We start from the raw sequence: 12,919 nt of genomic DNA on the forward strand, positions 1-12,919 counted from the left end.
TTTGTGCGGTATGGTAGTGGCTTTGTCCTCCAGCCCTCTGCAATGTGTGAACCTGTCCTATGGTGTCAGCCACTCCATATTCAGTCTCTTCTAGAATTGTGGACAAACATCTATTATTCAGGACTCCAGTATTGCACTTGGCACCCAGGACTTGACCTGATCCAACACTGATGCCCTTTATAGATCTGTTTGAGATTATCCATCTCTGATTTCTTCAGGGTCATATGTCACATGGGAAGGAGTGAAATCTCCAGATGTAAGTACTATAATGTATAAGGCAGACAATATCATCATGACACCTGATATACAGTAGAAGCCACAATTGAGTCTCGGAAGCGTAATTTTTTTGCCTTGTTTCAGATCCTTCTTTGCAGTGTTCTGTATCTGTGGGTTTTCTACCTCACTAACGAAAATAGCAATGTAATTATTATGCAATAAAAGACTAAAATGAATACAAGGACATGTGTATAGAATATATCTGTACATATGGTGCAGATCTGTGGGTCATCTGAAGCATATGTTCCTATGCCGGAATACATACATGTTTATATATAGGACTATAAAAAAACTCCATGGAAAATAGTCCTACAATATGTGGCATCAACTACAGATGATACATAACCCGTATCATACCATTTAAGATGTATTATGATCTTCATTACTGGCCTGCACTGTGAGCTTTCCAAACTACAACTCCCAGCATAGCCTGGCAGGACACATAACAGCTTTTATTAATGTATGCATTTATTGAAAATGTTCTACAATTTTGAAAATTTCACTTAATTTGTATATATAAAGTGAAACAAATCCTGGTTCCCCCGCACCTGTAATCATTAAAATAAGTGCCCCCATCGCAGATAGATACTGTAGATGGATATACTGTAGATATATACTGTAGATGCATGGATAATGTGGATGATGGATAGATGGACACTGTAGATAGATTGATATACTTTAGATAGATACGATACATGGATAGATGGATTGGATAGATAAAATAGATAGATAAATTGCATAAATTAGATAGATAGAAAGATTAGGTAGATTCGATAGATAGGATGGATAGATAGATTAAATACAAAGATAGCTAGATAGATACTGTATATAGATAGATATATATGAGATAGATATGAGATAGATAGATATGAGATACGATAGATAGATATGAGATAGATACTATAGATAGACAGGATAGATAGATTAGATGGATTAATTAGATAGACAGGTAGATACTGTAGATAGACAGATTTGCAGCGTACTGGTTACTGGGGTTTTCTCCGGCAGGGCGGCCTCTTATCTCCGGTCACGCACTGCCTTGAGACCCCTCATACTCTCTTATTTTCCAGACTAAATGGCTGATTGCAGAAATCAATGTTGCTAATAGTAACAAGTTATTGTGTTATATCTTGATTTCCTCCCTCGTTGGGTCTGCAGGATGATTACAGTATTAGTAGAAATTCTAGCTTCCCCCCTTTTACAGATATACCAGAGGCAGCAGAGAGCGTCACCGCGCACAATCCATAGTATAGATTCTGTAACGTTGCACAGACTCGCACACTGGTCGGAGACTACATATTGCACAGTAAATTACCAACCATCTGTTTGTGTTCACAATGCCTGGAGGACTCTTTAAAAGGTTCTTTGTTCTTCCTTTCACAGTGACATAGATGGCAAGCTATTACCAGGGCATGTACCTTACCTCAATATCAGTCTGGAGGTTAGCATGGCCTTGAGGATTGGGAGGAAGGCTTTTCCAGTAGGCAAATACAATTATGGATCAACAAGGCAAGTGTCCAGGAGGAGAACCATTGAGACGTGTTCTACAGGAATATATATGGGGTTAAAAATAGGAGAACAAGGGTTTATGGTGTCAAGATGTGGTCTCTGGACACTGATCTTGGCCACGAGGGTTGATGCTGATGCATGCTTTCGTTGCGCCCCCTACATGATCATGGTGCATTTATGACTTAAGCTGGCCAAACACATTAGACAAATGTTGTCCAAAACCGACGATCATCTAATGTGTATGGGGGTGTCCCAACTCTCCCCGACAGCAGATTTGGGGGAGATAAGGATTGAGCTGCAGGATTTCAACTGCCCAATCACTTTCAGAAGGCATCCATGGTTGGCCAATCCATGCATAGTGGAGTCGGGACAGACACAGGACTAAGGCTGACAGCTATTTAATGTGTATGGAGAGCCTTAGTCCTATACAAATCCTACCCATACATGGTAGACACGGCCCATTGATCCACCAAGAATACCATGTAACCACAGCTTGGTTCCCCTTTTGTTTAGACCCACCTAATCACGTGAATACCCTATTAGAAGATGTATTGTATGCTCCCCACAGTCCTACGGACTAGATCTCCATTTTTGGAGATCCATTTCTTTCCGTCCATTTATACTGACTAGGTGAAAGTTATGTAAGATGTGTTCAAGTGGTGCTACTATATGTATACATTAGCAAAAAAGGTATCTGTCCAAACCAAGCTCCAAAGACATACTGATGACATACTGATAGGGACCTTAGATTGTGAGCTCAATTGGGGACTGTTGGATGCTAATGTCTGTAAAGTGCTGCGGTATATAGTAGCGCTATATAAGTGCATAAAATAAACAAGTGCATAAAATAAAAATAAACCAGTGTTACCTCTGTAAACGGAGAATGAATTTGCCTTTTTTAGGCTACTTTCACACTAGCGGCAGCCTTCTCCGGCAGGCTGTTTTGGCGGGTGAACAGCCTGCCGGATCCGTGCTGCCGCTAGTGCACGTGTGCTGCCGGAGGTCCGCTCCGGCCCCATTGACATGTCGTAGTTTTATTCTGGCCGCCTCTTGGCATGTTTGCCGTGCTGCCGCCGGAACTCGGGCCCGCATCTATTATAGTCAATGGGGACGGAGCGGACCTTCGGCGGCACGCGTGCACTATTGGCACCACGGATCCAGCAGGCTGTTCACCCGCTGGAACAGCCTGCCGGAGAAAGCTGCCGCTAGTTTGAAAGTAGCCTTACCACTAGGGAACATGGGTACAAAGAATATTAGAAATTATACTTTGTGCCTTTTACATGGTCTCAAAGGGATTATCCAGGGTTAGAAAAAACTTGGCAGGCTTGAATCTGGTATTGCAGCTGATCTGCATTGACATGAATGGGTCTGAACTGCAGTACCACAGACAACCTGTGGACACATGAGGCACTGTTTTTGGAAGAAAGTAGCCATGATTTTCTAATCCTGTAAAACCCCTTTAACTTGCTAATCATTTACAGGAAGTTTTGCATTGTCCTACAGGCTTTAGTGGTTTATAGAAAGTAGATTCTTTACCTGAAGAAGAAGGTGATGACGGGTGCGGGCTATCTTCCTGTGCACTTCCCGCTTGGGAAGGTGCACCACCCGTTCCGCTCTCTTCAGTGATGTTCGACGATCCAGGGGTGGTAGATCGGCTCATGGATTGAGATTCTTGATCGCTTCCTGACCCTCGACGATCCTCTAGATTCATATGGATGCTCTCTTCTTCCGTCTTTTTCTCTCTTTTGTGGACTCGTGAGTGCACGACGACTTGGTGATAGGTTCTGAAGACTCTTCCGCAGTCAGGGCATTCGGTTGGCTTATCTTTCGTGGACCCATGCATGTTGTACTCGAGCCCCTGGTTGAGGCCATGTGACAAAAAATCTCTAGTGCTTTCTAACAGTTCAAGTTTGGATGGCACGTCTCTCTGATTGCAAATTTTCGAGCTGTGAACTAAATCAGATTGCATTTTCTGTTTGGAGCCATCTGGTCCTAGAATAACATACTCTCTCTTTTCTTTATCAAATAGAACTCCAGTATTTGCTATTGAATCTTCATGGTTATGCTGGATCTGCTGCTCTTTAGACAGGAAGCCATGCTCCATAGCCATTCCTCTAGCCATTAGTTGCCAGGCCTGGTAGCTGTTTACTGGATCCATCTCCGCAGCCTTGGCTGCTGCTTGCAATCGTTCTATGCAGCTGGATTTCAAGGGAGGCACCAGGTTGAGAGAGCCAAGTAAAGAATGCTTATCTCTTTCGGATATGTTATGAGCCAAGCTAGCAATCGGCGACAGCAGCTTACCCAGAACTTCCTTGTCTTTCAAGTCTCCTTTGTTGTACACGTGACCATGTTCACTCAAGCTTGCTTTTTCAGATGGCATGAAGCCACTCTGCAAACATGATATGTATCTGGAGTACAGATTTGCATGGGATTCTTGAGAAACACTACTCATGGAGATTGGCACCTCGGCTTCGCTGGGGGATTTGTTCTTCACAGACAATTTGTTCAGGTGAACCTTCATGTGGTTCTTCAGGAACCAAGGCTCCTTGAATCGCCTTCCACATATCTGACAACAGTGCTCAAAAGAATCCTTGTGTTTCCTCATGTGGCCTTTTAAGAACCAAGCTTGACTAAAGACTTGTCCACACACCTCACAGCGGAACTCATTGGTCGACTGTTCTCCATTTCCACTGGACCCTTGGCCTTGAACAGACTCTGCAGTAATGTGAGCTTTCTCGACATGACTAATCAAATCTTCCTCTTGAGAAGCAGCAAAATCGCATAGAGTACACTTATAAGGCTTGTGCAGTATTCTGATATGTCTATCAAGCTCCTCTCGTTTCTTAAACTTTCCTTTGCAAAAGGTGCACCTGAATCCAGTGGTAGGAGCTATTGCTTCATCTTGAACGACTGAAGGTTTGGGAGAAGGTGCTTTACTGGAAACATCTGATGTACTGTGATTAGGTTGCACCGAGATATGACAATTAGATAACGGAGATTGCTGTAAGTGCTGCTGTTGTGGTTTCACATCAAGTCGGGGTTGAAGAAGGCTGCTTTTCATCTGTTTGTCTCTTAGTATTGCTCTTTCCTCCAATTCATGCAAAAGTCGGTTTTCTTCTCTCACCCTTCCTCGACCCTTGCCGAGATTACCAAGTTTGTGAGTACGAAGATGAATCTTCAGGTTACCTTTTTGGGCAGCTCTATGGTCACAGTACGGACACTTAAAGGGTTTTTCACCGGTGTGAGTACGCATGTGGAGGGATAATATGCTATTAAAACGGAAACGTTTGCCACAAAGTGGACAAGGGTACTTTCTATTCTTCCTCGCGTCATCCTCAATATCGTTCATCTGGGACATGATCCCAAGGTTTTGTCCATTTAGAAACTGTTGAAGGTCTACTCTTCCATTGAGTCCACTTTCAACCTCTCGATTCAGTTGGTTGGCTAGCAGAGCCATCTGACTGCTGATTGGTTGACTTGTCATTGACACATGACTGTTTTCTTCAATGGGTGTTGCAGACTTGTCCTCACTTTTATGACGGTTTTGCAGCTCCGGGAAGGCGTGACTGAGCTGGGATGTGATCTGGTGCAGCTTTTGACTCATTGAATACTGGCCATTAAGCAAAGAGTTATTGAGGTGAGTGTCAACGTCAGGCACAGCCGAAGAAACTCCAAGGCACAAACTAGCTTCCTCCATTCCTACGATAAACAAAAAAGCATAGGAGATTGTTATGCTCATGGATTTCCGACATACAGACATTCAAATACCGATTTTATAAAAATTAAAGGACTTAAATAATGGTGATGGGCCGCAGAGTTCAAAAACAATCAATCTGCAAATGCAACAAATGCAAAAACACTTAGGTTTAGTATTAATCTATGACTAAAGTCTGCCAATACCGCGGTGAATAGGCCCGATCTGCAATACCAAGGACAGCTTCTATACGGTGTACGAAATTGTGCTTGGTAAACTGCGGGGAGGCGGCAATGCTCCAGTGAGCAATGCAGCTTCCTTCAACCAGGTGATCCGTGACGGGAGTTGGACCACCCCCGATCTGATATTGATGACCTATCCTTAGAAATTTAAGCCCCACCCATGATCTACCCAGAGACAACAATAAAATCACTCAGGATGTAAACTGTGAGATAAATTTGCATAAGCCCTGCCCCTGAGGTCCGCTTAATGGGAGAATCTTGCAAAAAATGGGACATTGGGAGGTATAAAAAAAGACAGATATAGAATCTCAATATATACCTTTATATAGCACCAAGTTGAATGTGACCCATGCTATGAGCTGCCACTGAAGGTTTTTGTGTTACCAAAGTATTCTAAATTTCCTAAATGAAGCCATGAAAGTGAGGCATTGTCCTTCAAAGCTTTGGCCACATTCAGCAGTTAATACACACGCATCCAGCAGTTAATATACAAATGAAATATAAAACTTTGTCTGTTATTTGCCGAGCCCACAGACCGGCTCTGGCATACAATAAAACATGATAATGTTTTGAATAAAAATAAAAGGACAAGCTTTCCAACAATAAAAAGGATTTTGCCATAGTCAACAAAAAGTGCAGTAATATCTCATTAAGCTGATTAGTATGCTGCTTAGGAACAGTACTAGGTGCTGTAACACATGATTATAATCGTAAAAATCCTTCAGTGTTTGCAAGTAAGCATTAACGAGGTATATTAAATTTTAAGGAGACTGACTAGCGGATCTGCAAAACCTTCAAGATTAGGATTTAACCCTCAAAATATTCATAAAAAAATCTTTATGAGAGCAGCATATCAACATGGAGAAAAGTAAACTGTTATTAAACCTGTCATTATCAAACCAACACCGTGTGCAAAAGGGGCTGGAAACTCGCAAGAAGTCAACTTAGACTTGCGTATGTGGTGCGGTGACCGCCCTGCTCTCAGGAAGAATTTTAAGACCTTACAAGTGTTTACGGATTACAGCTCTTGGCTTAAAGAAGAAAACAAAGTTCTTATTTCTTTATATCTAAAAATAAAAAAAATAAGAAAAACAGATTCACACTGAATGGAAGCTAGTAGGGTGGCCATTTTGCTGATAATCCCTGACAGGGTAGGAAAAAACAAGTACTTGTTCAAAATGGCTTCCATTCCATGGCTTCATTTTTTCACTATGCATTTTTTTTTTCCACATCTACACCTTGTACCCTGGCTACACTTCAATTTCTAAGAGCAAGAGGGTAGTCCTTCTCAACTTTGGTGTCCTTTGATGTATGCAACTTTTTGTTGGCTCTCTAAGAGAATTTCCACCCAAAAATATCTGCTCCATAGTAAATCAAAGGTTAGTCACCAGCATTTTTTAACTGTTTGCTTTCCTTAAAGGGGTTTTCCGGGAGTTTAATATTGATGGCCTATCCTCACAGGAGCTGTAGGTTAATGCAATGGGTAAAGAGAGCAAGCAGAATAAAAGTTCATATTCACACTACTCCACCAAAAAGAGGTTATGTCTGTCCTGCTCTTCCCTCCCCCTACCTAGCGCTGTCAACAGTTTTGCATGGTCCAAACTGCTGACAGACTCCTTTTAAAGAGATACTAGAATTTTTGAAGACAGCTTTGTTGCAGGGGTCATTTTCACAAAAAGAAAGAAAAAGAAAATAGCTGTGCTATTAAAATAAAGTCATTAAAGTTAAAGGGGTTGTCAAGTTTAGGACATTCTGAGTTAAAGTAGTTTTCTGGAACCTTCACACTGAGGACCTATCCTTAGGATAAGTTATCAATATCAAACTGCCGGCGTGCCGGAACATCATACAGAGTGCCGAAACCAGGCACAGCTCCATCCACTGTGCAGTGGCCATGTCTGGTTACTTCAGCTTTCTGCCCATTCACTTGTATGGGGACTAAAGTAATCAGACCGGCCCACTGCATAGTGTACGGAGCTGTACCGGGTTCTGCATGTTCGGCAATAAGCTGACTGGAGGAGGCTCCCACAGTTGGACCCCGCCGATCTGATATTGATGACCTGTACTAAGCAAAAAGCATCAGTATTAAAGGGGAAATCCTAAATCCAGGACCTCCATCAACTATCTGAAACGGGGATCAGTTTCTATAAGTGTCACACATTCTGGAGGACCTGGCAATTCTATCTAATACACAAACAGGCCACTGATTTCAACAGACATGTAATGCTTCATTTCTCCTGTGGTGGCGCTGCAGGGAAAATGAACACATGCAGCCCGATTCCTCCACAGATTACACCTAATCACTGGGACTCTGTGATTGGCTGATTTTGGTTGACCCCTTAAAACATAGCAAACAATCCCTTTAAAGAGGAGACATGTCTGTTTTAGTAACTACTTGCACCCCCACGTAATAACAGTTCTGGAGCATGTATTCTTATGACTCTAGGTTGTGCCATCCCTTTATTATTCCTACTAGAAGTTATAAATGATTTTCCTACAGTTTACAGTGAAGGTCCAGATGGTTGTTACCAGCTGCGGATGTGTCCCTGAACACTGGCAGCACTAATTGGATAGTGTCAGTTTTTGGAAGGACGCATCCCAAACTGGTAGCACCCAGCTGGACCCAGCTAGTAATTCATTCATAACTTCTGGTGTGAATAGTAAAGAAATGGCATATCATAGTCCTAAGAATAGATGTTCCAGAACTGTTATTACACAGGGAATGCGGGTAGGTAGTTACTAAAAATCCATCTTGGTAATTTCGCCCCCGTGTAGCAGAGGTTGTAGTAAGAGTAATGCACTTCTGCTTGCAGACGCTGCGCCTCCGAGTACCGAACCTTTTCAGGGTCATTAAACGGCAGTAAACATTATTATAAAAATAAACCACAGATTTCACGCTTACATTTTAGCCCAGAGCCCGGTTTGCTGAGCACGTACATTTTTTCCCCCCATCTTGTACAATCAGCACTGTGACATTTGGGCACATAAACATATTACATCACTGATATGGCAGGGCCGGGTGTGTGCCTTTATATAACGGATATCAAATGCCCAGCCTCATAGTCACTCACTGGTCAGGACTAAGCACAGGCGATTGTTCTGCCGAATTTAATAAAATGTTATAGTTAGGTATAGGAAGATAATTACAACATACTAAAATAATAAGTGAACAAATAAAATTACTATAAATATAGTAATAAAAGTATAAATATCTTAATAATACAAATAATAACACAAATCTAATAATTGCATATATAATAATAAATTCTAATGACCTTTTCTGATAATAAGGGCCCTCACTGTAAATTATTAATAATAGTAATTACTACAATCATCTAAGGCTGACATTATGACTTTCGTTCTATGACTTTATTGTTACTATTTATTTGAGAGCGCCATTAATTCCATCAAGATGGCGTTACACATACATAACCTAATACAACACACTTACAATGTGCGCGGACTGGTACAGAGGGGGGAGAGCAGCTTACAATCTACGTGTGCAGGATCCATTTTCAGTCAAATATCAGCAAAGCCTGATTGACCCTATTGACCTTATCGGGGTCAGGTGGGATATCAGTATTTTTGACCACAATTATAGTGCAGTCTGCAGCATTGTTTTTGCTGTAAAAAAATACCGGAAATCCAGACAGATCTAACACAAATGTGAACAGTGTCGTAAAAGGGTTGTCTGGCCAATTAAAAATGTTTAGAAATGGCTCAGATTGCTGTAAAACAACATTTTAGGGCACTTTCACACTAGTGTTTTTGTTTTCCGGTATTGAGTTCCGTCCTAGGAGCTCAATACCGGAAAGAAACTGATCAGTTTTATCCTAATGCATTCTCAATGGAGAGCAATCCTTTCAGGATGTCTTCAGTTCAGTCCCTTTTACGTTTTTTTGACAGAGAAAATACCACAGCATGCTGCAGTTTTCTCTCCGGCCAAAAATACTGAACACTTGCCGGAATGCCGGCATAATTTACATTGAAGTGTATTAGATCCGGCATTAAGTGTACCAGCAAAACGGATCCGACCTTCCAATCTGCGCATGCGCAGACCTTTAAAAATGCAAAAAAATTAATTAATACCAGATCCGTTTTTCCGGATGACACCAGAGAGATGGATCCGGTATTTCAATGCATTTGTCAGACAGATCCGCATCCTCTGCCGCAAGTGCGAAAGTATACTAAGGACCCTTTCACACGGGCGAGAATTCCGTGCGGGTGCAATGCGTGAGGTGAACGCATTGCACCCGCACTGAATCCGGACCCATTCACTTCAATGGGGCTGTGCAGATGAGCGGTGATTTTCACGCAACACTTGTGCGTTGCGTGAAAATCGTAGCATGTTCTATATTCTGCGTTTTTCACGCAACGCAGGCCCCATAGAAGTGAATGGGTCTGCGTGAAAATCGCAAGTATCCGCAAGCAAGTGCGGATGCGGTGCGATTTTCACGCATGGTTGCTAGGAAATGATACGGATGAAAGCAACCCCGGACCCCATTAAAGTGTATTCATTTTTAGCATTCTTAATGCAGAATACTTACTAAAATGTGGATTGAGGGGTTAAAAAATAAAAACAATTAACTCACCTCATCCGCTTGATCGCGCAGCCGGCATTGTCTTCTTTCTTCTTCTTTCAGGACCAGCAAAAGGACCTTTGATGACGTAATCTTCTCTCTTCATTCAGCAGGACCTGCGCTGATGTCACCACGTGGAGAGCGCGATTACGCCATCAAAGGTCCTTTTGCAGGTCCTGAAAGAAGAAGAAAGAAGACGATGCCGGCTGCGCGATCAAGAGGATGAGGTGAGTTAATTGTTTTTATTTTTTAACCCTTCAATCCACATTTTAGGAAGCATTCTGTATTCAGAATGCTATTATTTTCCCTTATAACCATGTTATAAGGGAAAATAATAAAATCTACAGAAAAAATAATAAAATCTACAGAAAAAACTGAACATCGGAACACAATCACAGTCAAAACTGACTGCAACTGTGTGCCTACTCACTCGGGTTTCCCGCAATGCACACGCGACGCATCCGAAGCAAATCCGGAACGCCCGTGTGAAAGAGGCCTAAAAGGTTACACCTCATTGATCCCTTGATGCTCTCTTTCAGATGCTCCCGTGCCGGTCTCTAATTCCTGCTGCCTCTTGACACACAGGAAATAGCCGATCATCCAATCACTGGCTGACATTGCTCACCACTGACATCACTGATTGGCTGAGCAGCCATTTCCGGTGTCAGAGGCATCAGGATGTGGAGACTGGAGTCTAAGGGGATCAGTGAGGTATGTTTTTTTTATTTTTTTCTACAGCGTTCGAAACCTATTCTAAATAATCCCTTTACAGTCACTGTAGGTAAAAATAGTCACAAATAATAGTAGTAACCATATATAAAATACGCAATAAATAATAAGAAAATAGTAGTAGTGTCCTTACTGAGGACTGACTTTTGTAATTGCCAGAGTATTTTCAGTGCCACAGGAAGGGATATGGGGGACAAAGAGTTAACTGTCAACTTTAATTTCCGACAGTTGACGAAATGATCAGTTACCTATAAATAAATCTAATTAAGACAAATCAAACACACAAATTATATGTTGAAGTACTTTAGCTGATCAAGCAAGTTACAAGATGAGGAGCAGGAGAGAGAAAAAAAAATCTTCTCTAAATGATTACAAGTCTGGAAACAAAAATTTCTTAAAGGGGCAGTCACGCTTAGTGTCAGAGCCCTGGAGCAAATCTAAAGATAAAGATCTGATCAGACAAACATTCTGATTTTCAAAATTCATTCTTACGGGGGACACAGACAGAGATAATCTGCAAGAATCATAGTAAAAAATCAGGAACTATTTGTCCAGAGCCAAGGGCTTTTTTCCAGCAAATTGCTGTTCAAAAGGACCTGTCAGGCTGGTACAGCACATTTATGAATGGATTATGCCTACACTATGAGCACAGGACCTTTATTTATATGGCATCTTACAAGGTTAGGTAAGAGTCATGTTAAAAATTCAGTCCTATCCACAGACAGCAGGTTATAGACCGGGAGGATGGATATATGTTCATGTGGGAAAAGATTCAGTATAACTTGTTACTTACTGCTCATTCTAGGGTTCGGAGTCCAGTGGGCAGGCCTATCAGTGATTGACAGCTATCTCTGAAAGCATATTCATACGGGAGAGACTGTCAATCACGGATATGACCGCCCACTGGACTCCGAAACTCAGAACAAGCAGATTTACAGATTCTTATCCTATAAAAACTATATAACAATCTGCTTTATAACATGCTCCCTGCAGATCTTTCTGCATTTCATGGTGACAGTTTCCCTTGAAGAGCCACCGCAGAAACAAGACGACATATAGCACATGAGAAAATCTATTTCTAACAAAGCTAGAGCCAGCCCTGCCCCCCACATGGATCCAGAGATCTCTTCATTCATTGCTCCCATTGCTCCGCTACATTTTTTTCAAATCTGGCAGCTGCTATAGTTCATTCCTTATCAGGGCTCAGTGGGCGTGTCCTTTCTGCTGCAGGTCCCTCCCCGTAACGGTTACAGCTTCTAACAGATGAAAGATGGAACTGAGCATGTGTGACCACCTCAGTAGGCGGACTTGCACATTACTATATGGATTAAACAGCGGAGGCACCATTATAATGAAGTAAAGAGAATAAATCATAACTGGGGCATATTTGTAATAGAATGTAAATGACAAAAGTAACTCGTTTTCCATGCTAAATTCTATTAAAAGAACATGTATTGGTGACACAACTTCTTTAACCTTTATCAAAACTACAAATATTTTAAGGGCACTTTCACTAGCGTTTTTGTTTTCCGGTACTGAGTTCCGTCACAGGGGCTCAATACCGGAAAAAAACTGATCAGTTTTATCCTAATGCATTGTGAATGGAGAGGATTCCGTTCAGGATGCATCAGTTCAGTCCCTCTTACGTTTTTTGGACAGAGAAAATTCCGCAGCATGCTGCAGTGTGATCTCAGGCCAAAAATACAGAATACTTGCCGGAATGCCGAATCCGGCATTAATTTACATTGAAGTGTATTCGTGTCGGATTCGGCATTAAGTGTTCCCGGCAAAACGGATTAGGATTTTCAGTCTTAAAAATGCAAAAAAAAATTAATACCAGATCCTTTTTTCCGGATCACACCGGAGAGACGGATCCGGTATTGCAATGCATT

General features: G+C 41.8%; 1 protein-coding gene across 3 annotated transcripts in view; it reads right to left on the bottom strand.

Annotated features, from left to right (window-relative positions):
- Positions 1-12,919, bottom strand: part of ZNF536 (zinc finger protein 536) — a 569,889-nt gene that overhangs the window by 316,511 nt on the left and 240,459 nt on the right. For all 3 annotated transcript variants that reach the window (XM_040410154.1, XM_040410153.1, XM_040410155.1), the window contains exon 5: positions 3,322-5,484. In XM_040410154.1, the coding sequence (XP_040266088.1) occupies positions 3,322-5,482 (2,161 nt within the window). In that variant the 5' untranslated portion in view covers positions 5,483-5,484. The remainder of the gene's footprint in view (positions 1-3,321; positions 5,485-12,919) is intronic.

This window comes from Bufo bufo, chromosome 10, assembly GCF_905171765.1.
Source record: "Bufo bufo chromosome 10, aBufBuf1.1, whole genome shotgun sequence".
In the NCBI taxonomy this organism is placed as follows: Eukaryota; Metazoa; Chordata; class Amphibia; order Anura; family Bufonidae; genus Bufo; species Bufo bufo.